The sequence below is a fragment of the Orbicella faveolata genome, unplaced genomic scaffold (genome assembly GCF_042242905.1).
Source record: "Orbicella faveolata isolate gen_17 unplaced genomic scaffold, um_ofav_v1 contig_34, whole genome shotgun sequence".
Classification (NCBI taxonomy): Eukaryota; Metazoa; Cnidaria; class Anthozoa; order Scleractinia; family Merulinidae; genus Orbicella; species Orbicella faveolata.
The window spans coordinates 28,624,619-28,650,267 of NW_028301563.1; the positions used below are offsets into that span (position 1 = coordinate 28,624,619).

At 37.7% G+C, this 25,649-nt stretch overlaps 2 protein-coding genes and 1 pseudogene across 5 annotated transcripts; 2 read left to right on the plus strand and 1 right to left on the minus strand.

The window, feature by feature from the left end:
- Positions 1-68: 68 nt before the first annotated feature.
- LOC110062783 (dnaJ homolog subfamily B member 14-like) lies at positions 69-15,625 on the minus strand. Its single transcript, XM_020769732.2, has 10 exons — positions 15,442-15,625; positions 13,987-14,134; positions 13,682-13,827; positions 12,601-12,726; positions 11,682-11,750; positions 10,482-10,561; positions 8,510-8,619; positions 8,245-8,299; positions 7,561-7,669; positions 69-1,002 (listed from the first exon to the last, which is right to left on the minus strand). The coding sequence occupies exons 1-10, from the start codon at positions 15,572-15,574 to the stop codon at positions 887-889; spliced, it is 1,092 nt and encodes a 363-aa protein (XP_020625391.1). The 5' UTR covers positions 15,575-15,625; the 3' UTR covers positions 69-886.
- LOC110062760 (ras-related C3 botulinum toxin substrate 1 pseudogene) lies at positions 3,059-4,572 on the plus strand (annotated as a pseudogene).
- A 1,983-nt stretch (positions 15,626-17,608) lies between the features above and the next one.
- Positions 17,609-24,303, plus strand: LOC110062763 (uncharacterized). 4 transcript variants are annotated; one of them, XM_089271726.1, is made up of 6 exons: positions 17,611-17,743; positions 18,614-18,720; positions 21,988-22,078; positions 22,309-22,460; positions 22,728-22,925; positions 24,111-24,303. In XM_089271726.1, the coding sequence occupies exons 3-6, from the start codon at positions 22,009-22,011 to the stop codon at positions 24,114-24,116; spliced, it is 426 nt and encodes a 141-aa protein (XP_089127852.1). In that variant the 5' UTR covers positions 17,611-17,743; positions 18,614-18,720; positions 21,988-22,008; the 3' UTR covers positions 24,117-24,303. The 4 variants fall into 4 exon arrangements, with proteins under 4 accessions (XP_089127853.1, XP_089127852.1, XP_089127851.1 ...); XM_089271727.1 differs by lacking the exon at positions 18,614-18,720 and having other exon boundaries at positions 17,609-17,743; XM_089271725.1 differs by lacking the exons at positions 17,611-17,743; positions 18,614-18,720 and adding an exon at positions 20,329-20,790.
- The last annotated feature ends 1,346 nt before the right edge of the window (positions 24,304-25,649 follow it).

A 25,649-nucleotide genomic window follows, 5' to 3' on the forward strand; every position in this document is an offset into this window, starting at 1 on the left:
CGTCTTAAAGTGTGGATTCGACAGCTCCAACCAAGAAAACAACAAACTCAGATCAAAATTTCAAAACGTTTGCAAGTGTCTTTCTTTTCTTTATTCTCGATGTATGCGTTATGTCGTAAAGTCTAATCTTCAACTGTCAACAAGAACGTACTCTCCTGTAAATAAATTCAAAATTGTTGACCTGAGTTTCTAGAGACTGTTTCGCCCTCCACGATCTTTCCTAAGCAACGTCTTAAGCATCTATAACTTACTGAAGAGATTTACAAACAACAGGCAGGAGCTTGCTATCTCCCGTCAAGTATCCATTTTGCAAAACTTTGTATATTGTACAAGTATTCAAGGCAATTTATAACTCTTTCATTCCCAAGGGTGACAAGATAAAAAAAAATCTCCCCAAATTTCTTTATGTACAAAACGCCATGACATGAAAGTGTAGTTCAGTAGCTTTCACGTGGATGGCTGGGCATCAGGGAAATTAAAGAAAAGAGTAACAAATTAAACTAAAAGAAGTCTAACTCTGGCAGACAAAAAAAGGTTAAATAAAAATACTATCTATGGGCTCCTTCTCCCTCTCCTCCCTGACAAATCTCGACTAACAAACCGGCCGTCTCTGTTATTTCCTAACAATGGAGTTACCGGTATTTTTATCATCTTACAATATTCTAATTCAAAAAGCACTATATCGTTAATTTACAACAACATCTACACGTGTTGGAGGGTCCAAATTTTGACGTGTTTGGCGTCGGAATATTGCTCAGAGGCGACTCTGAAGGACATGCAACTTAACCCACTTGTCGGTCAGATAGTGTCATTTATCAACCGGCCATAAGAGGGTTGTCGCTGAGGTACATGTAGGTGAGTGACACTGTCAAGTATGAACTGATAATCATCCTGCTGCTGCGATTTTTTCCAGCGCATCACAGGACTTCATCTGCATTCCGTTTGCCCTGACCATTAACGCATCATCTCGCCAAAAACGCGCCCGAGCTCTCACTTCTTCCCCTAAAAAAAAAAAAAAAAGAGCAAATTCACGTGTAATATTAGATGCCTTCACTTCCCTGAGGTCTACTGTTCGTTCATTCTTGAAACTACTTAGATCATACTTTAAAATGATACGATGCTTCAATGACTTCTATGACTAAACTAAATTTAACCTTGTCACTTGAGACTCTCGCGTGAGACTCTCGAGTGAGACTCTCGCGCAATACTCTCCCTTCGCGCAAGCCACTCGAGACATCCCGCGCGAGATACTCCTTACGCGAGGACCGAGGCTCTTGCTTTGTGCTCTTCTCACAGGACAAATTTAATTGTATTGCTCTATTCATCCAGAAAATTGAGATTCTTCTATTAGACAATGTCTTAACAAGGGGTTGCTTGTTGTCGTCCATGTTGATCAATCTCTTTTCGTAACCGTTACTCGGGCCGTCACACAACGCTTCTCCAAAACGTGTCCAAAAGAGTGTAGCGTGACATCCCACCACCAAGTCAAGCAGACTCTGTGTAATTTTAGATGTTGTGCCCGACACATTTTCTCTGTACTCAGCATTGTAACTTTTTTGTGGGAACATGCTATTCAGCAAAATAAATATTAAACAGAGTCTGACATCTACTTTTTTCCGTGCACTGCCCTGTCCTGTAGCCTGAAAGATCACACTTCTCTGAGACGAGTAAAGGCTTTTGACAATACAAGATAATTATGTGTTGGGTCTATATCTTGCATCACCCACATGTAATGGAAAATTTGGTGCGAATCACAAAGACATTAAGAAAGAAAACGCATGATTAGTAAAACAATCATAAAATTTTCATGGAAGTGAGAAAAAAAGGGTAACTGGACATGTCGAATTTAATGCCAGCTAGGGAGACAAGCGCAAAGTCGTACAAGATTTCCACGGGATTTTACTTTTTTATCTTAATATAAATGGCATATTTACGTAAATTGTTTACTACTACCGAGGAGACGCGAAGGAGTTGTCTAGCTTCAATATTGAGACTAAACGATCAAAAATATCAAATAAAACAATTTACAAGAATTAGTTTTGCCAAAAAAATGTCTAACTAAAATTACCACAACCGCTCCAAAATCGGGTAAAACTTGCCCAAAAAAGCAAAACAAAAACAAACTCGACCTCTCAACCCGAGCAGAAAACGTATGCAAATTCCCAAAGGTCTCAAATATCATAATATTGGTTTCGTGTCAAATATTTTATCGCTGATAATCATTCATTTATGAATTAACAAAACCTAGAATTTATCGAGCTTTGAACGTGATAACCTAACAAAGAATTCAAAAGAAATAATAATGAACATTTCTAAAGATTCGCACAACAAAGCCGGGACAAACAAGCGCCAGGCGAATTGGAACTTTACAAAAAGCTCCAAAATTGTGGCGAAATTTTCCTTCCCCGGTTACAAGCAAATACAAAAACTTATTCAAAAGTGAAACAATTTATTCCAAACACGAAGAAAACGTCATGAATTATACTTAGTTCGCCAATGACAAGCATAGAAATAATCCCCATTTATACGAATACAGGGTTTCCAACCGAGCTAGATACAAAGTGAAATTTCTAAAACAATCGAAACCGGCAAGGTATTCACAAGCAAATATACTTCACCACGACGAATCTTGGAAAATCGAAAATAATTCAAATATATGCATCAAGTTATTCTGCAAACGTAACAATTGAAAATAATTTCGACGAACACTTAAAAAATATGGAAATAAGTCGACGAGATTTTTATTTATAATTCTAGGGGAACATATTATTTTAAATTGCAGACACAATCGCGATAATAAATAATTCAGAGCCTCAGGGTTTTAAAAATATTCTTGCCAATGCGAAAGCATGAAAAGCTGAAGTAGGCATAACTTCACGTCACCTTTTCGTCGACAGAACAAAATTAATATGAAAGGTTTTTAGCCAAGATTTCCATATTTATAATCGCTTTGTATTCTTGTCATCTGAGGAAACTATCTTATGCTAATCTCCCGAGAACGTCACTACATTTCGAACAATGTTTACAAATAGTCATGCGAGACAGCCAGTGCGGTCTCATCATCAAACTCAATCATTTCCTTGATTATGCACAGAGAAAAATCCAAAATAGTTTGCTTATAAACGCCGTGACGAGCCAGACATTATTCACAGGGCATTTCGAGGTTGATATTCGACACGGGAAGGCGATATTTTAGGCTTGTCAATCATTGACAAATAATACGAGCAGACGAAAGCCGCAAGAATCTCTCATCGGCTTAGTGACGAAACATCCGGCTTCGTCTTCGACAGAACTGAAATCTTCGACAATTTTTATCTGGGAAATATGGTTGATGGCGTTGCAGTCGTCGCTGACAGAGACACAGATATCGAGAGAAAGGTAAAATGTGTTTTTCTCGGTGACAATGGAATTGGTAAAACATGTCTGCTACTGCAGCTGTGCTACAGTTCAAATACGCTGTCTCGAAAGCAAGTAGAATCGTTCACGAGCGCCTACATTGCAAACATTGATATCAACGGCAACATTTATCAACTGGAGCTTTGGGACACGGAATGCCAGGAGGGGAAAGATGCTGTCAGGCAACGAAATTACCCCGAGACCGACGTGTTTTGTCTGTGCTTTTCTATCGCCGATTTGGAATCGTTTCGAAACGCCGAAGGCCGATGGTACAAAGAGGTCAAACAACTGGCGCCCCGAACTCCCATCGTTCTTATCGGTACGAAGCTGGATCTCCGCGATGCTGAGGGTGGCAAAAAGCGCGGGAAAGGTGACAGCCAGCGCCCAGCCGAGCAGGTAACTTGCAAGGAAGGCAAGAAACTGGCGCGAAAAATTGGTGCCATAAAGTACATCGAATGTTCTGCTTTGAAGCAGCGAGGTTACATGGAAGTGCTGAACGAGGCGGTGAAAGCCGCTATTGAAAAGTCCACCAAGAAAAGCAAATCCAAATGCGTGCTTTTGTGAAAACTGGAGGGAAAGATAATTGAAACGGGTTTTGCAAGATGACATGTACTTAAACGGCTTTGAAGCCTTCAAGCGAGTACTATAAATCTTGATATTGATGGTGTGTTTTTACACAGATTGACACAAAAATAACGGTAGAACATTCGTTTCTTTGCGTGTTTGTTTGTTTGCTCGAAAGGATTTCGAAGAAAAAATCTTGAGACGAATATTATATATTTTATACTTTAAAATGTGTGATTACACATTAAGAAGTCAGTAAAGTAAATAACGACTACATTAATGGGCCGAAGACGCTAACAAATTAGTTTTACCGATAAAAGTCATACAAATGGTAAAATCAATATAGGAGTGAAGCCTACGAAATGTCATTTGCAAACAGAAGTGAAAACAACAGCCAACAGAATAACAAAGAAAAGTAAATATAGAAAAAGATCAATGGACGTTTGCAGGAAATAAAATGAAATAAAAAAGAATAAGGTAAAATACATATTTTTTTCTTTCTGAAAATAAGAGGAATCTACCCACTTACAGTGCACCTGTCTGTGAAATGGTTATTATTTCCGGGATTAATGTTTTGTGAGCTTTGAAAATAAATCTCACTGAAGAACAAAAGTTACCTCTACATGTAACTGTTACTATTAATTTTTAACATAATCTTTACGCGACTTAACCCGAAGAAAAAAGCAACAAAAGTCGATGAGTAAAAACTACATGTGCATGCAAGCGAAGGTCAATCATACTGAAGCTTTTTAATGAACTTTGAACAATACGCGCGCGTTATTTAAAACAGAAACTGCAGGGGATATTTTAAGGTCGGTCCAGATAAGATACACTGAGTACAACGAACAATTCATTCAAGACTAGTCGGGTGCCGGACAAAATGTGTTCCAATTTACCTTTATCGCAAAAGTCATTACGCATTGAAAATGGATTATAATATTTGGCGTAATCCAGATAACTTCGAACAATGGAAAACAGATCACAGCGTTGATTTTTTTTTTCAAATGTTCTGGACTCTTTCACCCTAAGTTTCGAACTCGATGACATAGTAATTCTCCTCAAGACTGCTATACAATTCTCTACAAGTAAGTTCGAAGAATTCGTAGTAAATCAGACTTCCCATTGCCATAGATGTAGGGGTAGTCACGATCGCTGTTTGGATAGTCACGCAACGATGTTTGGAAACAGGCGTTGCGTGACTAGGTATCCAAACCGAGGCCAGGCTTTTGAAGCATCATTTATCACAAGTATCTTCGCGCGATTTCGAGTTTGCGAGCTAAGGAAGATGAAAACCAGACAATGCTGGATTGATTTTGGGGAAAAGCACAAACAAAACAACACGTATGGCAGGAGCCATCTTCTCCATCTATTCTTCCCTCTAGCATTTTAATTTTATCTTTGTATTTCTCACCTGCCATGAATTGCAATAAATAAAACCCAGTGAGAAAACAGGATCCGATGGCTAACAGTGGAAAGGATACAAATGGACTGTATTATCTATGTCAACTTTGAAAACGCGAGTCTCGTATTTTAAAGGAGTTACGACACGGTTTGCATATCTTGAAAAGATTAGCCTAAATTTTTCAAGTTCGCCGCTTGTAGTTCGTGTTAATCTTCTCCATCCTCGTTCCTTTATGGTTTATTATTATCTCTTTGGTGTTTTTCTATCTTAGAAAACTATTGTACTATTGTTTCCTTCAATTTAAAGGTAATTTAGTACGTGGCTAAAATTAACTTAAATGCTGTGACCGAGCCCCTATAATGTTCTGGTCTGATTCATTTGAAACGCTCTTTGAAAAAGAAGTTTCTCTTTTGTTTTTGTTTTTCAAGCTCTGCTATTTCAAGTTATAAAAAAGTATTGTCATAACTGAGCATAACGTGTCTGTCCTTGAAGTCGCGTTAATTACGTTGATTCAATAATGAATGAAAGCCTACAGTGTAGAGGTCTCGCAAGGCTCGAATATTTAAGGTGTACATTTCTGAGGGCTTGACATCTCGTTTCTCGTTATTGAAACTGTGAATCGTATCTCATTCACACGGTGCTAAGTATAATCTACGGAAAAGGCCCATGTACTAAATTACATGTACAGCTGAGGCCTTCAAAGGAAATCTGCAAACACGTCACACACACGCAGAGTGCATGCAAATGTATTTATCATGGGTTACGTAACCTCCTTTTGGGTGTTACGTGACACTTTGTCACAATGCTTCATTAGTGGGGCGTTGGTATTGCGTTGTCTTCATTTGTATTCATTCGAGTCACACGACCGCCTCTTCGCCCTCTAAATTAAATACCCAAATGACTAAATTCGATTAGTATTTTCAAGTACTGGCTTGACGTGTTTTGTATTTACATTATACTAGCTTATGTTCGGATTGTTGTAAACTCTATACTCATCGTTTTAAAATAAAGGTTATCTATCTATCTATACTATACACTACGTGTTATTGTTCAGTTGTATTTTTAGGTTTTGTTATTTTGCGCTTAACATTGTTGATTATTCTATGTAATTTTGATCGATAAGACATAATAAAAGGGGGTATACACAGCTCGTGTTAACATACCCCACAAGTGGTTGCTTATTATGCATCAGTCAATTCCAGCAGTGCCCATCCCCCCCCCCCCCCCCCCCCTGGGCTAAGCCCCGTGCATTAGCATTTTTTTTTTTAAAAATGGGCAAATTCCCCGGGGTGGGGAAACATTAGCTGTCTAAATGCCCCGGGGTGGGGACGAAGAAAGAGGGCAAATGCCCCGCCCCCGGGATCGTCGCCTTCAAACAACTCCGCAGTTTTTTAATTAATCAGTGAATAAAACGGTCAACTCTTCAGTATTTTAATGCAACGGTAAGACTTCAAGGACAACAGTACGTGTTAGTTGATTCTGATTATATTTATTTCTTTATATTTGTTTTTAACAGCTTGCTAGAGGATAGCTGGGATTGCGGCGGACGTGCCCCCAGCCGCGAGCGATAATAGGCGCCTGTATTCGCAGGCTACTTTTTCTGTGAAGAATCAAGACATTTTAAATGATGGTGCATTGCATTTTAAGCTCGCAAGATCTGTCTTCAAGATCGCATCATTTGAATTCGCAAACCTTAAGTATTTTAACTCCACTTTCATGAATTTAAAAAATGCTAGGCTAGTTTTGAATGCGAAATGCGAAATAGTCGTGTTCACGTCAGTTATTGTTTTGTGATAAACAAAATATAGTTCACCTTGTCGCTTATATTTATATGCTTACAAGTAATGAAGAAATATCTAAAATTGAGAAAACATAACTTGAAAAACAAGTTTCTCTAGTCCCTGACGGACAAACCATTGTTCGACAAACGCCCCCTCTTTCCCGATGAACTCATCCATGGCACTTTCCAAAACACGTGTGTCGAATGCCCGGTGGTCGCCCCGGGGTAAGCAAATGCCCAGCCCCCGGGCCACGACAAAATTGCGGATGCCCCACCCCTGTGACTGACAATTTGAGCAAATGCCCCACGGTTGCCGGGGGGGGGGGGATGGGCACTGCTGGAACTGACTGATGCATTACATGATAAATGTTTTATATTCGGTTCAGCGGGGCAGCGAATTAGAATATAAAGTACTCACTGTATTGTCTTTCTCTATAACACTGAGATTGAAGTCGACCAATGTAATCTTCTTCTATTCTTTTCTCGAGCGCTTCAATTTTATCTATGTATTTTTCTTCGAATCCTTCCTGTAATAACAAGACCCAACAGAAGGTTAATGGGCTGAAATCACAACTTCTTTGATATTCTTCATATTCAGTTTTGAGTGTTGTCATCTTTTGGTCACAGTCATCTCTTGTTAAACAACTGTGCTTGGAACTGCACTGGGAGAGTTATTGGCCTCATTACTGTCTGCAATGGCCTCACTGGACTCAATTCAAGTGGTGCATGTATAAAGCAAATGTGTCGTTGTAGAAAATGTGCCTACCAACCTGAAGAAAGGACTACTAGAAATTCTAAGAGGGAAAGGGGAAGCAAGTGGGGGAGGGGGGCGGGGTTGGGGGAGGGATAATGGGGTTCAAAAGCGAAAGGTTTTAAATGAAAGTATGAACAAAACTAAAATTTCCAGAGGGATGAATAGAGGGGAGGGGGGAGTCAAGACCAAAAAAACCCTATATGGGAGGGGTATGGATATTTTTTGGAAAACACAATCTTTGCCCATTAGGGTCCTCATGGTTGATGATAAGATCTGTGTGTTCAGTTCCTAACAAATGTTTTCAAAATTTATACTTGACTTATATGCTGATAAATCAGTTTACAGTACCTGTACATAGTAGTTAATTTTCCGCCGAGCTGTTTCCCTCGGAATATAGTAGGAACTGCAAGATAAATCTGCCATGTTAGTAACGCATGCATGTATGACCTCTTTTAGTTATAAAATAACATCCATGCATGCATGTATATTAGTCTTTTGTTTCTTTTTGGTTTTGTTTTGTTAACTTTATACATTTCAGTTGTTTCAAAATGATTACAGCACATGTATACAATTTAAATAGCATAAAACAATAAGAATACTAACATGTACTTACCCTGATCTAGATAAAGAGTAAGGTGGATCTTGTAACATAAAGCTACTCATCAAAGATAATACAACTAACAGTAAGATGGGAAGAAACTGTATCAGTGAGTGCAGCAGAGGCTGAAAGAAAAAGAAAAAAAAAGTTGCTCCACAACGTGCTTACTGTAGTCATATAGAACTTCATGAGCACAAAAGCAAGATGCCATTTATTGATTTTCTTTCCTCTGCTGAGGTCTATTTTTTTTAAAGATCTGTCAATAGCAAACTTTGACTGTTGTGTACAGGCAAAACATCAGGCAAATTGACTGGCTGTGACGATGATTTTGCTTGCCTGGTTTGACCACCTACATGTAGAGGAACGCTTTTCTTAAAAAAAGAAAGAAAAAAAGAAAGAAAGAAAGAAATTGCCTGCCTGTGAACACCAGTTGTCCTCCTGCTGTTCAAAACATTAATGAAGCCCCTGGGCCAAACTATCCTGTAATTATCCTGTAAAATTATCCTGTAATTTTATTTAAAATTTTAATATTGTATTTTTTAACTTTTACTATTTTTAACTATTTCAAATTTAACATTTTTCTTTTTATGGCAGAGCCTAACTGAATAACACCTTTGGTGATGTAAGCTCCCTGGTTAAATAACATCATTGTTATTATTATCAAAAATATATTATTATTATTATTATTATTATTATTATTATTATTTAAAAAAAAGAGGAGTGTTTATTGTGACAAAAACTAGAGCTAAGCTTTACAAAATGCTGTAATATTTACATAATTTGATGTCTGTTAAACCTGTAAAACATGTTTCCGTATCTAATCATGATATCATGGTTACTACAACTAATACTGATACTACTATCATCATCATAACATTAATTAACATATTCCATACAAATTGGTATATACAAGGTAAAAGTAAGTAAAAGAAATAAACTATTAAAACCTATTTCAACAGTGTTTACATAATGGCTCCCTCCTGGGTTTCAACGTCAATATCGGTATATTACAAGGTAAAGGTAAATAAAAGAAATAAACTATTAAAACCTATTTGAACAGTGTTTACATAATGGCGCCCTCCTGGGTTTCAACGTCAATATCAATGTTCTTAAAGTCACAAAAGGGTTTCCTTCTAGCTCTTGAACCTCTTAGGCAGATTAGTGCAGATCTTATTATCATTATTATCATTATTATTATTATTATTATTATTATTATTATTAAAAGTATATACATGTATTATTATTATCAAAACTTTAGTATATGAATAGTTTTTTTTCTCTTATTATCATTATTATTATTGTTACCATATTATGATAATAATGAAAGTCTGCCGTTTAAACACTAACCGGGCGTGTGTCCACTAATTTTAGAAAGTCAATGATGGCATCAGCTTGTGAATTAGTATTTTAGGATCTCATGATATTTTTATTCTCATCAAAATTTTAGTCTTCAACAGTGGAATGTGTGAAGATTAGTAAATAGGTTTTCTGAGGAGATTCTAATAAAGTTTTTACATTATTATAATAATTATTAAGATTATTATTACATTTTTATATTATTATTAATTATATTATTATATTGAAAAAGTACTCAATAAAGTTAATGATATATTATTATTATTATTATTTTAAACTAGCACAAAATTCATGTACATGAGCAACTTTGTTACATGCTTAGAAAGTATTTTGTTTCAAAAACTGTGCACGTGCAATAAGGTGTAGACATACAAGATTAAGAATGATAAATGCATGACTCAACCTGTGCAACTGTCTCTGTCAATAAAATCACTGGCTTAATACAGTGGCTTAATACTTTAACCACTGATCATGGGTTTTACATAAATTTGAAAATACATATATTGTAAGCATAACAGGCAAAACTTTAAAGTGCTATTAACACAATGCATATTTGTAGCCACTGTAATAACTTAAAGTAACATACATGTGTAAATACTATGAAGTTGTATGTGATAGGCTTTTTACTCACAGGATCATTGTCTTCTTCTTCACGGTAGTGTTGGTGTCGGTGCCGTCTTCCATTGTGTCTTCTCTGCATAAAGACACGCCCTGTAATGCACATGTAGAATGTATGATTTAGTAAAGCATTGATCAATACATGTAGCATTGTAAATAACTGTACAGAACTGTCCAGCTCAAATCTTTTCATATGTTGGTGATAAAGTGCATTGTAAGGTACATGTACAGTGTACTGTACCAGGGGTTTCATTAAGGGCCAGACACCAGGCAAATTAACCATAACGCTGCACCTGAAGGGAAGTACAGTTCAAAAGGTCTTACCCCCTGTGAAAACCAATAAAATTTCTACAATTTTGCATTCATTTTTGTTGAGATATATATGTACATGTATCTACATATTCAATGAGTTGATTTGCAGAGCTGTTTTCAGAGTGCTCAATAGTAAACTGTAAACTTATTTCATTTTTGTTGAGATATATATGTACATGTATCTACATATTTAAATGAGTTGATTCGCAGAACTGTTTTCAGAGTGCTCAATAGTAAACTAGAGCATGATTATTACCATTGAATGAACTGATAACTTCATGTAGCCACACAAACAAATTCCTCCTAAAAAATGTTAACTTTTAAAGCTTCTCTTGCACACAATAGTGACTGAGTTTACATGTACCTTTAATTTACAGCTTTCTATTGTTTTGTAAAAGCATTCACTTATCCTAGCTACAGTATGACACTTTGAACAGCTGCATGTGTACAGTATCTCAAATCAGTGTAGCGATGCAAATTTGCATTTGGCAATTTTAGCTGATGAGTGCTGCACACAAGTTGTGTAGAACAAAACTAAAGAGCAATAAAATGTCAAGCCAAATCCACAGCTGATCAGTTTGCCATCTATTATATCTATATATATTTATACATATTTGTTTTCCTGCCGATGGCAACATTTTTATTAATTGTTACGTCTTAGGTGTCTCTAAAGGTAGTCCTTTACATAAGCCTTCTTGGCTTTCCTGGGCTTCCTTGCCTTTTGGATTGATATTATATTTATAATATGGCAAAAAATACATGTAACAATAAACTAAACTAAACTACCTTATTGTCTATTACTTTGTGAAATGTTCTACAGTCTCTCTGAACAGCAGGTACAAATGTATTGTTGCTAGATGTGATTGCAATAATTGCTTACAAAGTAGCCTCATTTCCTTACCCCCAGACATTGACGCTCCACCAAAACCACCAAAGAACATGTTAAATATTTCCTCTGGAGTAATGTCAGCTTCGGAGGAAAAACATTTTGAAAATGTTAGTCAAGTAATTTCATAGTTAGCATACATGTAGGTATGTGTCTACAGCGAAGCTGCTCTATCAAACTACATGTAAGTGCTGTATACATAAAGCATGCATCGTAATACATGTACATGTACAATCTTACATGCTCGAGACATGACCAATGTAAAAGTCACTTCACATTTCCGAAAGTTTTAAACCATTGATTCATGCTTTCAGCTATACATGTATGTACATGCATGTACTTGGGAAGTTCCTACACCTCAAGCAATTCTTAGTAAACGCTTCTTTCATGCTCTGCAAACTTCCCACATGCATCATAAGCTGATGATGAACACTAAAGCATGAACCAGTTGTTAAGAGAAAAGCAGTGATGAACACATGCAAGTACATATGTAGTAAATCGTGAGTATGTACATAAATCGTAAGTGCAAGAGCGAATAAAGTTGTTGTTGTTGTTGATATGTACAGGGCTAAAAAAAAAAAAAAAAATGAATTCTGACGTGCCCTTTGGACAAGCAGCTCTCAAATTTTGCTTGCCCTGGGCAAGTCTTAGTTTACTTTTTTTTGCTATAGTTGACAGATGACTTGCCCGGGCCCTTGCCCATAGGGCAGGTGAGAATGAAAAGTCACTTGCCCAGCAGGAAAAACTACTTGACTGTCCACAACGACCGGATGGCACTTTCTTTGAGCCCTGCATGTAGTTTGTGAGTTGAAACTTATCTTACTGCCACCTGCTCTAGATATAATTTATAATTATACATTTGCACACTGTAAATGTACACACATATATACATGTAGAAAAGATATATCACTGATTTCAGGAATGTTCCACTGACCTTCAAATCCTCTTGCATAATCATAGTGATCTCTGTAAATCCTTGGCTGAGGATTTTCGTCACCAAACTGATCATATCTCCGTCTCTTCTCTGGGTCCGAGAGTACTGCAAATGCATTGCCTATCGCTGTGTATAACAACGAAAAACCAGATGTTGCATGATAATGAATCAGTTTATTTTGTTGCTTGAAATGAGTACATGCAGTTACATGCAATGCAACCGGACTTGATTCCAAGGGGGAGGGAGATTTCTACACTTCTTTTCAACATGCCTACACAGGGTCCGAAATTGCGCTTTCCTGGTTGCCAATGCGACTAAGAATTTTGCACTGGCGACCAGAATTTCACAACTGGTCGTCAGTGGGCGATTAACTCTTTCATGCCACAATAATTGCACAAACAATAACTTTGATTTTCAGCCAAATCGATTAAAATAAAATTCAAAGCCGCCCGCCAATTGGTCACTTCCTTTTACCTTTCCGCTGCTTTTGAAGTATAAAACCGATTTTCCTGTTATTATAAATCTACCACAACGTTTTACACCTACGATCAGTGCGAATCTTCGCCGCCATGTTTTTCAGCGGTTTCCCATAACATACATATTGCGGGCGCAAGAGGTCCCATGCGTTCTTTGCCCATGAATATTTATTCAGGTGATATGGTGTCCAAAGATGTTCTGAAATCTTTCTGTAATTTATTACAAAGTGGAGACAGAACATCCGTGAACAAATTAGATGAAGATTTAGATATTCTCTGGGCGTCAAAAGGTGGAAATGTAGATTTGTCGAAGTGGTCAAAAGATGATTCAGAAACTGGTTTGATCCCTGATTAAATTGATTGCAAATCATATTTTGCCGGCAAGCCGGTGGCAACCAAAAGTTTTGGTTTGTGTTTTGCTTCGAAGGAAAAATTTTCTTGACACTTTTTGGCGACCCCATTTTTCGATATGGCGACAGAAAAAAAAATTTCAGTTGCCATTTGGCGCCTGCCAAAAAAAGTTAATTTCAGGCCCTGCTACAGTAAGTATTCAGTGTGATTTAGTTATTCTTGTATCAACACAGTGCAAACTGTTGCACAATTACCTTTGAAGGCTTCAGATGCTCCCGGTGCTCTGTTTTTATCTGGGTGAAACTGCAGAGCAAGCTTCTTGTACTGTTTCTTCAAGTCAGCTTCAGTAGCCTCTTTACTAACTCCCAAGATTTCATAATAATCTTTACACTTCTTGATGCTAAAATTTGAAAAGTCAAAAATACAAATAATTAAGACTTGTACTCATGTCCTTGATAGAAATCTGCAAACATTGTCCAGAGTTTTACGATGTACAGCTGTAGTTAATGACAGTAGTGAAATACAATGACGTTGTAATAAAATATCAACTGAAACCTACTTTTTGACTGCCTCCAGCTGTTCTAGAGTGTAATCATCACTCTTTTTGCTGGCATCTCCATTGACTGATCTATGCCTCACATTCTCATCTTTTTCATTATGTTCACTGCCACCTGACATGCCATTCTTTTTTAGTGTCTCAATTAAATCTGGAAAATGAGCACAGACCACTATAAACAACTTGGTTACATGTACAAAATGAAGCAGGGCTCAAGACTAACTTTAATAGATTACCTGTCCACTGGCTAAAGGCAGATTTGGTCGCTGTAACAGTTGCCAAGCATGGTTTAGCAATTCTTTTTACTGCTGTAGTTACAATGAGGTAATTCAGCAGTTGAAGGCATTTTTAATCTTTGATAGGGTAAAAACCTTGTTGCCTTCTGACAAAAGATTGGCATCAATCATCCCTGCTTTCTTTTCACTACCCGATACAGCCATTAGTGCTAGTACTGTAAATGCACGATGGCCTCATGGTTAGTGCGTTTGTCCCTGGATGGAATGGTCCGGGTGCGAGCCCTTGCCAGGGACACTGTATTATGTTCTTGGGCAAGACACATAACTCTCACAGTGCCTCTCTCCACCCACGTTTATAAATGAGTACCAGCAAACTTGATGCTGGGGTAACCCTGAGATGGACTAGCATCCAGGGGGGAGGGGGGGGGGGGTTGAAATTCCCCTAGTCGCTTTATGCGACAGAAGCCAGGATAAGCTCCGGCCCTATCAGCCAGTTGGCTTGTATGCAGACTTTACCTTTACCTTTATACATGTACAAGTACAATCAACTGGTTTTATTACAATTGACCTCACATGTAGGTTGATAAGTAAAAATAACTAAAAAACGTCAAGCCTACTAGTATTTTTCAATCAATGTCTTAAGTCGTGTAAAAAGTTATGTAAATATACTGGGTGAGAATGCAACGCAGAGGTCTCAGGACACAGGAATCGTGATAATAATTTGAGTTCTAAATTTGATGCCACGACAAATTAAAACAAGCTTGCACGTAAACTTAATATAATAATTTCGCTTCTCGTGAATAGCTTTTCAGAGTCTAAAAAAATCTCAAAGATCATATTGACATTCTCGCTGAAGGTAAGAATGTGTACACGGTATCATTCTGTGTATGATTTAACAACATTTTCAGGACTCGGACCCACACATGTGACCTGCAGCTGTCGAGAATTCGTGTTTCAATTCGGCACTGGCGAATAAATTAAGAACTTGCAGATTAGGTTCCGGGTTAGTAAGAAAAATAACCTTAAAGATCGCACTAAATCTCCGTATTATAAACATGACAATTTAACATGGTTACGCTCTCGTGAAGTAATGTAGAAAATTTTTAAGACGAGTAGACAGAAGGTAAACTGAAATAGTTAAATATATTTGCCGGTTACGACATCGCATAGCGGGTCACTTCAAACGGCTCTGATTCGAAAAAAACACAAGATTTTCACCTACCTTCGACTTCTTTCGATGGATAAAGCTTCTGTGACTTCTCAAGGAATTTCAAAGCTCTATCTTTGTTTCCTTCCTTGAGAAATCTATCGGCAAGTTGACGGCATTTTGCTGCCTCATCTTTGTTGCCGTCCATTTTGTACTTGTCATGAGTTTACTGCGCATGCGTCACAGCTAACTAGTTTCCAGCTTTGTCTCGGGCTAAATATCCGGAGGGGTCCCGTGACTGACAAATACGACGGCAGTTGGAGAAAAATGGTTACATTTTTAAGCCTAAAGACATAAACAAATTTGGAATTCAAAGCTGTTCGAAATGCGACAACGCACTAACCGAACAGGCGCTATCGATACTGGACATTCAGGCTCACTGTCGAAAACTAAAATCATAGCGATTTGTGAGGGTCCGCAATAGGGTTCTCAGATCACGCTTTCCCGCCCATTTTTCCCTCTTAATCCCGCCATCCCGCCCTTTTTTGCCTGGAAATCCCGATCCCGCCTACTTTTCACGTTTCTGCGTTAAATTATTAGTTTTTTGAATTAATAATTAATTTAATAATTAACACAGAAACTTTTTTAAAAATAGATATCGCATAAAAGATCACTAACGGATCCAATGGGTAGCAGATAAGTAAGCACAAATGATTATAGCGTTTCTTTCTGTAAACTGTTTACTGTTTTGTTTTGTTTTGTTGAAGTATCAGTGAAAGAAAGAGATTTTTCATTCCCATATTCAAGATATGGCCCGTAAACACACTTGACAGTTTCTTTCAAAGCTTTTCTTTCCGATTGAAGGCATTTTCGCTCGCACATCCTTTTCGTAATATATGGCGACGCGATTTATAACGCCTCATACTTCGTTTGGTGAATCACTATCACCGCCATCCAATGTGGCCATCCTGGCCAAAACAAGACAAGCACTCTAGAAAAGGTCGAAAGACTAGAAAAACTAGAAAGGATCGGGGGTTCGAGATTACATACGCAAGCGTCGAAGATGTTGGAAATGGACAGATGTCATTGATGTCAGAGGATCGCAGTAGGACTCAAAGACTTCATACAGTCTCATGATACTAGCTTAGTCAAGCGATAATGGATGCGTTTGACAGAACCTGACAGTGTACAGAGCCGTTGCTATACATTATTTGAAACCTGACAAAGCTATACGCACAAAAGGTTCATTTCTGCCAGCTTGCGGTTTTTGCGCTAGCTGGTCAATATTATGAGGCCAGGTAAGAATTGAAATCCTATATCCCGCTTTGTTCCCTTTGCGAATCCCGCATCCCAACCCCATAAAAACAAGAAATCCCGCTCCCGCTCGTAATTGTAATTGCCGCTTCCCGCCCCTGTTTTCAGCTCAAATCCCGAATATCATGGCGAAAAGAAGCCAAATCCCGCATCCAGCCAAACCTATTGGGGACCCTCATTTGTATGGAGTTAGCTAAATGTAATAGCTCCTTTTGAAGTCATTTGTTGTCCTTAACCCATACTCCACTGCATGATTGGTCTTGCATGATATTTTAACTGTAAATTAAAACTAGATACGAAAACCAAATATATAAAGAGCTGTCTTAAAACCAAAATCAAAGTAATCACTCTAACCAATCACATTTGTTAACCAATTTTGATGAATTTATCTATTGCGTATTTCTTAGGTTTTCACTTTATCAATTAATTTTCTATTATTAGCATGTTTTTGCTATCAGAAAATTCGAAGTAAAATAAAGTTTTTGATTGATTGATTGATTGATTGATTGATTGATTGACAAAAGGACACAGGCAGTCCAGTGAGCCAATCAAAACTCGAAGTAATTACATGTAGTTGACGCAAAGCGTAGGAAAACGACTGCGAGCGAGTTACGATTGGTTTGGTTTACTTCTGATTGGATGAAAAAGTGGCGCGAGACACTCAAGTAGCTCACTCAAATGAAAACGGCGCCAATTAGAGCAATTTTCACTTGGGTGTCGAAAATAATTTGCATTGCTTTGGTTTTGCATTGCTAACTTAGCGATCGACTGAAAAAAAAAAAAAAAAAAAAACTTGCGCCAAAACCAAAACCAACTGTAACTCCCCCGCGCACGTTTTCCCCACGCTTCGCGTCAGCTTCATGCATTTGCTTCGAACTTTGATTGGTTCACTGGATTGTCTGTGTTCTTTGTGATTGGCTACAAAGATTACTTTGGTTCTGGTTTTACTACACTCAGTTGAAACCGCTATTGAGAGGTTTTCAATTGACTGTCGAAAGTATTCGGGCAATTCAGTTGGGTTTTGGTTATACCACGGTTTGAGATTGGTTCAGTAGTCTAATTGGTAAGTAATTGGTTTGTGCTTAGTTTTCGAACACTCGATTGAAAATCGCTCTGTATATCAGATTCTATTGTTACAACAATAACAAAGGCCATAAAAACTCGAGCCACATGTATAAATACCTTGTAAATCCTAAGGTCGCGAACTTGCTTGCGGATGCGCGTAAACTCGTTAAATAGTCTACTCAGCAGTAACATCGCGTTAATTTATAGAAACTAAAGAGCTGGCAACTGAAAACAGGTTATGATTACATCATTCACAAACTTTTTTCTAATTAAGATAATTCCTTATCGATAGCCATCCAGTGTTGCTAAGAGACACGATCCTGTGACAAAGTGAATTTGACACTCAGTAACTGAATAATAGTATAGTCCATGTGATGGTCCCATTGGCAACCGAGTTTGTTTAATGAATTTACATTTAAGTCAAGTGAACTCACGCAGTCCACGTACTCAAGCGACTGAAAGGGTTGCGAGTTCGGGAGGGGGGGGGGGGGGCGAGGTGGGAGGAACTCTGTCAAGTGCTGTTTTAGTGGCTTACCATTTTTCTCCAAAGTTTTGTTTGCATTTTGATGGTGTTTGTATTTTTTTCTTTAAAGCATCCTTGTATATCGATTCTAAAGATATGTTTGTTCCATGTTCAACAGTTTTAATTATCTCCTGTTCATTTGAAAAATCGTTTATAAGAAAGATAATAATAATAAGTCGCCCCCCCCCTTTCCCCAACTTCCATCGATTGAGGCCTATACACATTGAAGTCTACAACAATTGTTGTTGACTTTGCACATTACCGCTTACGACGTCTGTGGACACATTGACAATTTGTTAAGGTTTCTTTTTGCAGAAGAGTTTTTTCAGCTTTGTTTGTTCCTAGGAAGAGACCTTTGTAACAACGTGCCATTGTCAGTCTTGTTAGCTAATCAGCGACACGAGGAGAACGCGAGACGTGAATAGGAATAACTAGATAATTTTTTTCCTAAGGTAGGTCATATATTTAATTGGGCTTTTTTCGCCTGAGATGAAAGAATAACTGTGTAAGAAATATCTGGACAAATTTCTTAAGACTGATCTACCTACAAACAGATGCGACCGTTAATTGTAAGAGTTCACACATTTCAAAATAAGAAGTAAGCTGTAAGACGATTTAATATCTGTAGAAGGTTTAACGCCCACAAATCATGATTGTTGATAATAATTACGGAGCAACAATTTCCAAAATTGCGGATAAACGTGGGAGTTATGATTTACACCAGACGCCAAGTTGCTGTGGACACCAAATGCCCCACTTTCTTTTCTTTGAGAAGTACCTTTGTTTGTTCAAAAACATCAAATTCATTTAAATATTACGCTCGAATACAAAGCAAGGAAACAAAGATTTCCATTCTCCGTGTTTAGTCGTATTGTAGTCATACTATCGACAATAGTAAATTTTAACAAAGTGAAGGCATGTCGGCACTGATTTTCTTTCTTTCTTTCTTTCTTTCTTTCTTTCTTTCTTTTTCCTTTTTTTTTTTTTTTTTTTTTAACGTCTGGTCTGTCTTTACCCAGATTCCTCGAGACTATCTTGCAGTCCTTAGTGATGCGGTTTAAGTACAAGGCATCATCAGTAAACATTTAGGAAACTTTTGAGACAGTAACGCGCAGCGAAAAACCTATGTCTAACAATAAAAAAATCTAGCGTTATTAATCAATTAATTAAATTAATTAAAACTGTAAAAGCTCCTTGCTCCGTTCTTTCCAAGGTCTTTGCTTAGTCTAAAGTTTAAAACTAGAATGTGGTATTTTCTTTTCGATTTTTCTTTGTTTGAACACTTCGTGTTTCCTTACTCGTAGTGCCACGAATTTGCCATCACATGACCATATCCCGTGGAGTTTTACAAGTGTTTACATTGATTTTCCTTTCAATAGCAAATGTTATCGATCCGGCTCGTACAGGCGCAGAATGCAACTGAGTTTCGTCTTTAGTGGTCCCTAATTCATTTATCCTTTGTGTTAATTTGTCATTTATGTTTATTTATTTATTTTTTTGGAGACTAGTCTTATACTTAGGCTTTCACTACGACATAAACACAAGTACAAGCATGAGCATAACGGTAGCAAGAACGTCCACAACTCAAGCACAAGCACACACGCATGCGCAGAACAAATAATTGCCTTATATTCGGTTCCATACCGTCTCGATACAGTAAAGCAAGATGGCGGGCAAATGCTTATGCTAACAGAAGCGGGACCTCACTTGACATAAGCAAAAGCGCCCCTTGCTACCGGGCAGTTCCCGCTCTGATTCAGGGCAGGGCTGATCTATAGCTTTCTAAAGGCCTGATGAGAAATGTCACCAAAACTACTGAGATTGTGCATGAAACAGGCTGATATTCCTCATCGCAGTCAGCAACTGTTTTAGATATTAACAACAGTTTTTAATTAGATGGCTGTCCAAGAGAAACTTTAGGAAATGAAACTTATCAGCAAAGAGGACGTACGGTTTCCTTTTAATTGAGTCTGATCAATTTTCTGTCTTTTTCACTTGTCAGCCTTACGGGTCACTAGCCAATAAGGAGATTATCTTCCGAAAGCTTTACCAAGAATCCCTGTAATTTTTTTTTTTTTTTTTTTTTTTTGGCCTTTGTTTTTTTCGCGAAACACTAGCTGGATCTTTTAGACTTAAAATCACTGTCTTTCTCGTTTCCTTTCTTAGTTTCCGCAGCTTCAAGGAGGAACCCTCCAGTTTAAGGCTTAAAATAACTTTTGACAATAAAATTGTTTGAGTTCCGTTTGAAAAGTACACATTCCCTCTCTTGAAACCACCCCAATTAAATTAATCCCATCTGTTGTCCAATTTAATTGCGCATCCTTCTTTAGGACACCAGAAATCGTACCATTTTTACACCCACTCTATCATGTCACGCTTAATTGAAAATGACAGCAGCTATTTACTTTTGGGGTATGTAATTTTAACAGCTAACCTCGCCGTGTAAGCTTTTCCTCAGTTGATTGAAATTCTGTTGTTCAACATCCACGCTTTTTAACAAAACGTTTATCTTTGTCCCTCTGGTAAGTTTTAATTTCCTCGTTTTATCGCTTTGTTCTCATTCAACATTTTCTTTGCCCGCTTAAATTTATTTTCTGTGCTAGTCAGTCAATACACGTCTTATCTAGGACAACACGTTATAAGAGAAGGTTGTTTTAGTCGCTTAAATCCAGTTATATGTATGGTCTGAAGCCTCACACTTGTCGGCGACCGGCCGAGCTAAGGTATGAAAAAAATGTATTTCTGTGGATGAACTATAATACAGTTTTTTCAGTTTCAATGCTGAAGTGCAGAATTTATTTAATAAGTGAGTCGAACAACACGGCGTAACAAAATGGCCACGATTCTAGCGACAGAAGTTGCGTTGCAACCCAGCCAATCTTCAAAATATCTCGTAATTCTTCAGATATTTTCAATAGTTTTTGCAGTAGAATTTGGTTCAAGATTAGACTTTTTTCCTTTAAACATACGGACTCGGTTCTGGAAATTTTTATCTATTTGAAATTATCCACCTTCTAACGCATTCTTCATTTAGCAGTTCGTGATCTCTCTGTTTTGTCAGATTGGCTAGTTCGAGCAGAATTCGATGCTTTGTGACGTTAAACTTCCGAATATTGCTAAACCATAGTGGCAAATTTTTTATTATAGTTATGACTTGAATTAAATGTCAATATTCGTGAGGCTACGTTTTTTATTATGGCGTAAAGCAACAGTTAAAGTATCTCAGGACAAACTTATTTTATGCGATTTACGGGTTGTCTTTAGGAGCTATGGCACAGTTGCGCATCTTGAAAAGTCTAGACAAGTGCGTCGTTTGTATAATGCGTCATCTGTGTTAATCTTCTCCATCCTTGACCACCTTTGTTCTTTTATGGTTATAATTATCTCTTTGGTGTTTTTCTATCTTAGTATACCACTATTTTCAGGTTTCCTTCAATATAAAGGTAATTTTTTAAGTGGACAAAATAACTCAAAATACCTTGACTGAGCTCCTCTTAACTTCTCCTTTGTAGCCATAGCAGATTACATGACCACACCGGAGTTACAGGTCTCGATGCGTTTTCTCGCATTTTTTCACATGCACTGTCCTAATTTTGTCCACTCATCTCTGTAATTTAAATTGTGAGTTAAATTTTTCAACCCAGTGCTCCCTTTCCGAACCCTTGCCACTTAGTGACTGGATAATATAAAAAGCATGAGACTAATTTTCTTTTTTGCAGGCTGGAGTTTTCTTTACAAGTATGTGGCTGTTCCAGACAAACTCGCTCCTGATTCTTTCAGCTGCGTTCCTTATGTTACATCGCGTGGAAGGTTGGTAGCTGGAAATATCAAATTCATGCAATTTTACGCCAGTTATGGTAACAGCTAGTCCCGGGCTGTTGAAGCGTCAAAATGTCTTCTCTGCAGACTTTCAAACTATAACTGAGTCGTTAGGCAGAGCTGATCAAAAGTACTAAGATCTTGAATTTGGGCTGGTCTATCCTTTCCTTTATTAAAGTTTTGATTTGTGTGAGGTAATTTCCAACATTTTGAATTCGAAGGTGGTAGAATTACTGCAATGGGATGCTTCAAAGACGTGAGAAATAACAGGGCTTTGCCAGAATTACTCCATAGTTACAGAGGAGATGAATTAAACTGGGGAGATTTGGGTGGTACTGTCATTGAAAAGTGCCAAGAACTGGCCGAGAAAAAGGTGAGATCTCTCAACAGATGGTAGATAGTAATCATATTCCTCTCAAGTTCATTTCAGATCTAGAAACAAAATAAAATTTAGTCTCAAAAGACTAAACTTTATTTTGCTTTGTAGCTGTAATTTGCCAGCGCTGTAATGCCCTCTATTCTCAAACATGCATGCGCCGTCAAACACTGTTAAAACAAACAAAATGAAGTTTTTACAAGGAGCCTTGCTCTCTGCCCTAGATTCCTCTGTGTTAAATCACCTTTTTTTTTTCATTTCCAGAAATACAAATGCTTCGGAATTCAGTTCTACGGCGAATGTTGGTCTGGCAACGATGCGTGCAATAACTTCGAGATCCATGGAACGGCAGACAACTGCTTGTGCTCGGGGAACGGTTATAAACCTTACGATCCCAAGAGGGGATACGACTGCGTTGAACCAGTGGGCGGAAAGCTTTCTAACTTCGTTTACGAAATAGAGGTAAATTCCGGCACCTTTCTTAAACGACCTTCACTGAGAAGCACATTATAATTAGAATGGTGCGTGTATGTATGGGTTATTGACCAAGCGTGAGGTCAAGATGGCTGAAAATTGGTCGAGGTCTTTTTTTGCGTGTTTATAGACTTCGACTCTATCTCGGTTCATAAACACGCAAAAAAAAAAAAAAAAAAAAAAAAAAAAAAAAAAAAAATAGAACGAGGCCAATATACAGCCCATCAGGACCTATTCCCAATAAAGGATTTATCACATGGCTTTCTGGGAAACTTTTCTTGCGGGACATGGCGAGTAGTCCCATGCGGGCAAGATAGCGCCATTTTGCCTGTCCAGCTAGCCAATGGATTTGGTCCATCTTGCCCGCTGACGGAGCTTGTAATATAATAAAAGAGGCTTAAAGGGACACTGTCACGATACATTTGCCTAAAACTGTTATAAATTCACGGAATGGTCCCTAAATTTATGCAATAAGAACTTAATTAGCTCTAACTAAATGATTAAAAGCAATTTCTTGAAGAAAGTCTACACTTCAGCAACTGTTACATTTGTGCATTCTTTCAACGATTTTCGAGCCAGAATTGAACCTTTGAAAAACTTACATCCTGACGCTTTTTCAAAAATCCACATTGCAATCCGTTTCCATCCTCGCTATCGTTAGCCATCCTCACTTCTTAATGGGTTTTAATCATTTGTCGAGTACTGCTCTACAAAATAAAGCCATTATTGTTCAGCTTCCAATGATCAATATATGCTTTTGAGATTTCCAGAATCATGCTAAAAATGGTGACAGTGTCCCTTTAAGTAAGCAACCGTGGACGATGATTTTGCTGCTATACATTGGATCAGTAGTGATCTAATCGGCTTATCACAAAAAAAAAAAAAAAAATGAAGAATATAAAAGCAGAGACCGATACAAAGCAGGGTTATCTTTTTTTAGCCATTCCGCACAACACCTTTTTGGAGATTATGGGTATGTCACGCAGTATTAATGACGTAGGTAAAGCGCACGCATGTGCGGTACTTCGAGCGGCCCCGTTAAGGTCAGGGGAACGGGATTTAATTAGTGTAATAAACAGCCACTGAATTTCTCTTGGTAACCCCATCCCTTCTGAAATTAGTTTTACCTCTCACTTGTTTTGTTTGTTTGTTTTTTACATGTTTTATTTCTAGGGGTAATAAAGAAAAAAGCCAGCCAAGTTAAATAAATTCGGCCGTACAGGATAAGAAGCTTTCATATTCCTTCGAGTGCAGTACACTGTCTTTGCAAAACAAGATCTCTTATAGACCAGACAAGAATTTGAAAAAAAGATTTCGTTGTAGCTGATCATGAGTGATGTAATGTAATAAAAAGCTTTCATTTCAATGTGTTTATTTCGAATTTTCTTCTTAAACAGTTAAGCCTCGCTTCAAGAAGTTACTAATTATACGCAGCAAGATGTTCATACACACAGACAATGCAATGCATGGCAGAGGCACCTCAGCTTGTTTCTTCCAGGTTGTCTAAGTTCATGATAAACACCGGAACTGGTTAAACTGCTTACATAGCTGGACAGTTTTGTTAACGATACTGAAGACAATGCAAGTGGAATGTTATCCGTGGAAACATGGTTGTGCTTTGTTTTGTAGCAATGTTACCAGTAGATTGGCTTCATGCGCTACTTCACGTCGCTCTTCACGTTCAAACATGTGTTTAAGCCTAGGGCCAATAAAATTTTGGAAAATTTAAGGTGGCTCTGAACCCTACCTACAGATTTTTTTTTAAACTTTGCCAAAAGTTGCGTCTTATTATGTTTATCAAAAGTTGATAACATAAAAAAAATTCGCCGTGCCGTTTTTGAATTATAAGCCCCTAATTCTGCCAAATTTTGCTCGTCCTCTTAACTTTTTTTCTCATCAGGCTCTTTGGCACTTCCGTAAATATTTATTGTTAGATGAAAGTAGTCAATGATTTTATATTTCAGTTTACAACTTTTTCACTGCAAAACGTTACCGATCTAGATAGGAAAATCTAGACCGCTTTCAATATCGATTTATGCCAATCAAATTCTTGAATTCGGCATGCAGTTCCCAGGCCTTGTGAGACAGAGCCATACAATAATAACAAATATCAGCGATGAGTTATCGTTGGGTAGCACTCGTATAAGCTGGAGAAGATGAAGTGAAAAAGAGCTAATCCACCATACAGGCCTTTTTCTCAAGGCAATCCCTCTCAATGCAAGTTATTTTAAGATCACTCCCGGTGTCTCGAAATCCCAGTATGGTTTACCAGTAGCCGACCATGTGAAGCAGTTTGTTCACGTGGAACGACCCGAAAGGCGCTGCGAGCATTTTCATCCTCCACGAAAAAAAAAAAAATCCACGCCATGGTAACATTATCTGCGGACGAACAGGTTACCATGCCCCTACGGATAGCGGCTGCTGGATGTAGTAACCTATTCCATTGTTTAAAAAATAGAAAAAAGTGTTTCCCGGGTTTCTATTGAGTTATAGAAACACAAGTGGAAAATTCCTTATTAATTAGTATATTTTTTTCTCTTCAGTAGTGTTTCTTGCCACGTGTCATTTCTGTCTAGGTTATAAAACGCATGACTTCATTTAACAAACTGGAAGCGATTGATAATGCTACCATATGTTGAAAATTACGCTCCTCCTTTCGCTCACTCCAAACAAAAATTGAAATTAAAAAAAAAAAAATAATAAACATACAAA

Coding starts and splice junctions, on each gene's coding strand:
- LOC110062783 (XM_020769732.2), bottom strand. CDS start 15,574: ATGGACGGCAACAAAGATGAGGCAGCAAAATGCCGTCAACTTGCCGAT. Junction 8,620..10,481: donor AAGAAGAAGACAATGATCCT/GTGAGTAAAAAG, acceptor TTTTTCTTTCAG/CCTCTGCTGCACTCACTGAT. Junction 7,670..8,244: donor AAATTAACTACTATGTACAG/GTACTGTAAACT, acceptor TTGTTATTACAG/GAAGGATTCGAAGAAAAATA.
- LOC110062763 (XM_089271727.1), top strand. CDS start 22,009: ATGTGGCTGTTCCAGACAAACTCGCTCCTGATTCTTTCAGCTGCGTTC. Junction 22,079..22,308: donor TATGTTACATCGCGTGGAAG/GTTGGTAGCTGG, acceptor TTGAATTCGAAG/GTGGTAGAATTACTGCAATG. Junction 22,461..22,727: donor AAGAACTGGCCGAGAAAAAG/GTGAGATCTCTC, acceptor TTTCATTTCCAG/AAATACAAATGCTTCGGAAT.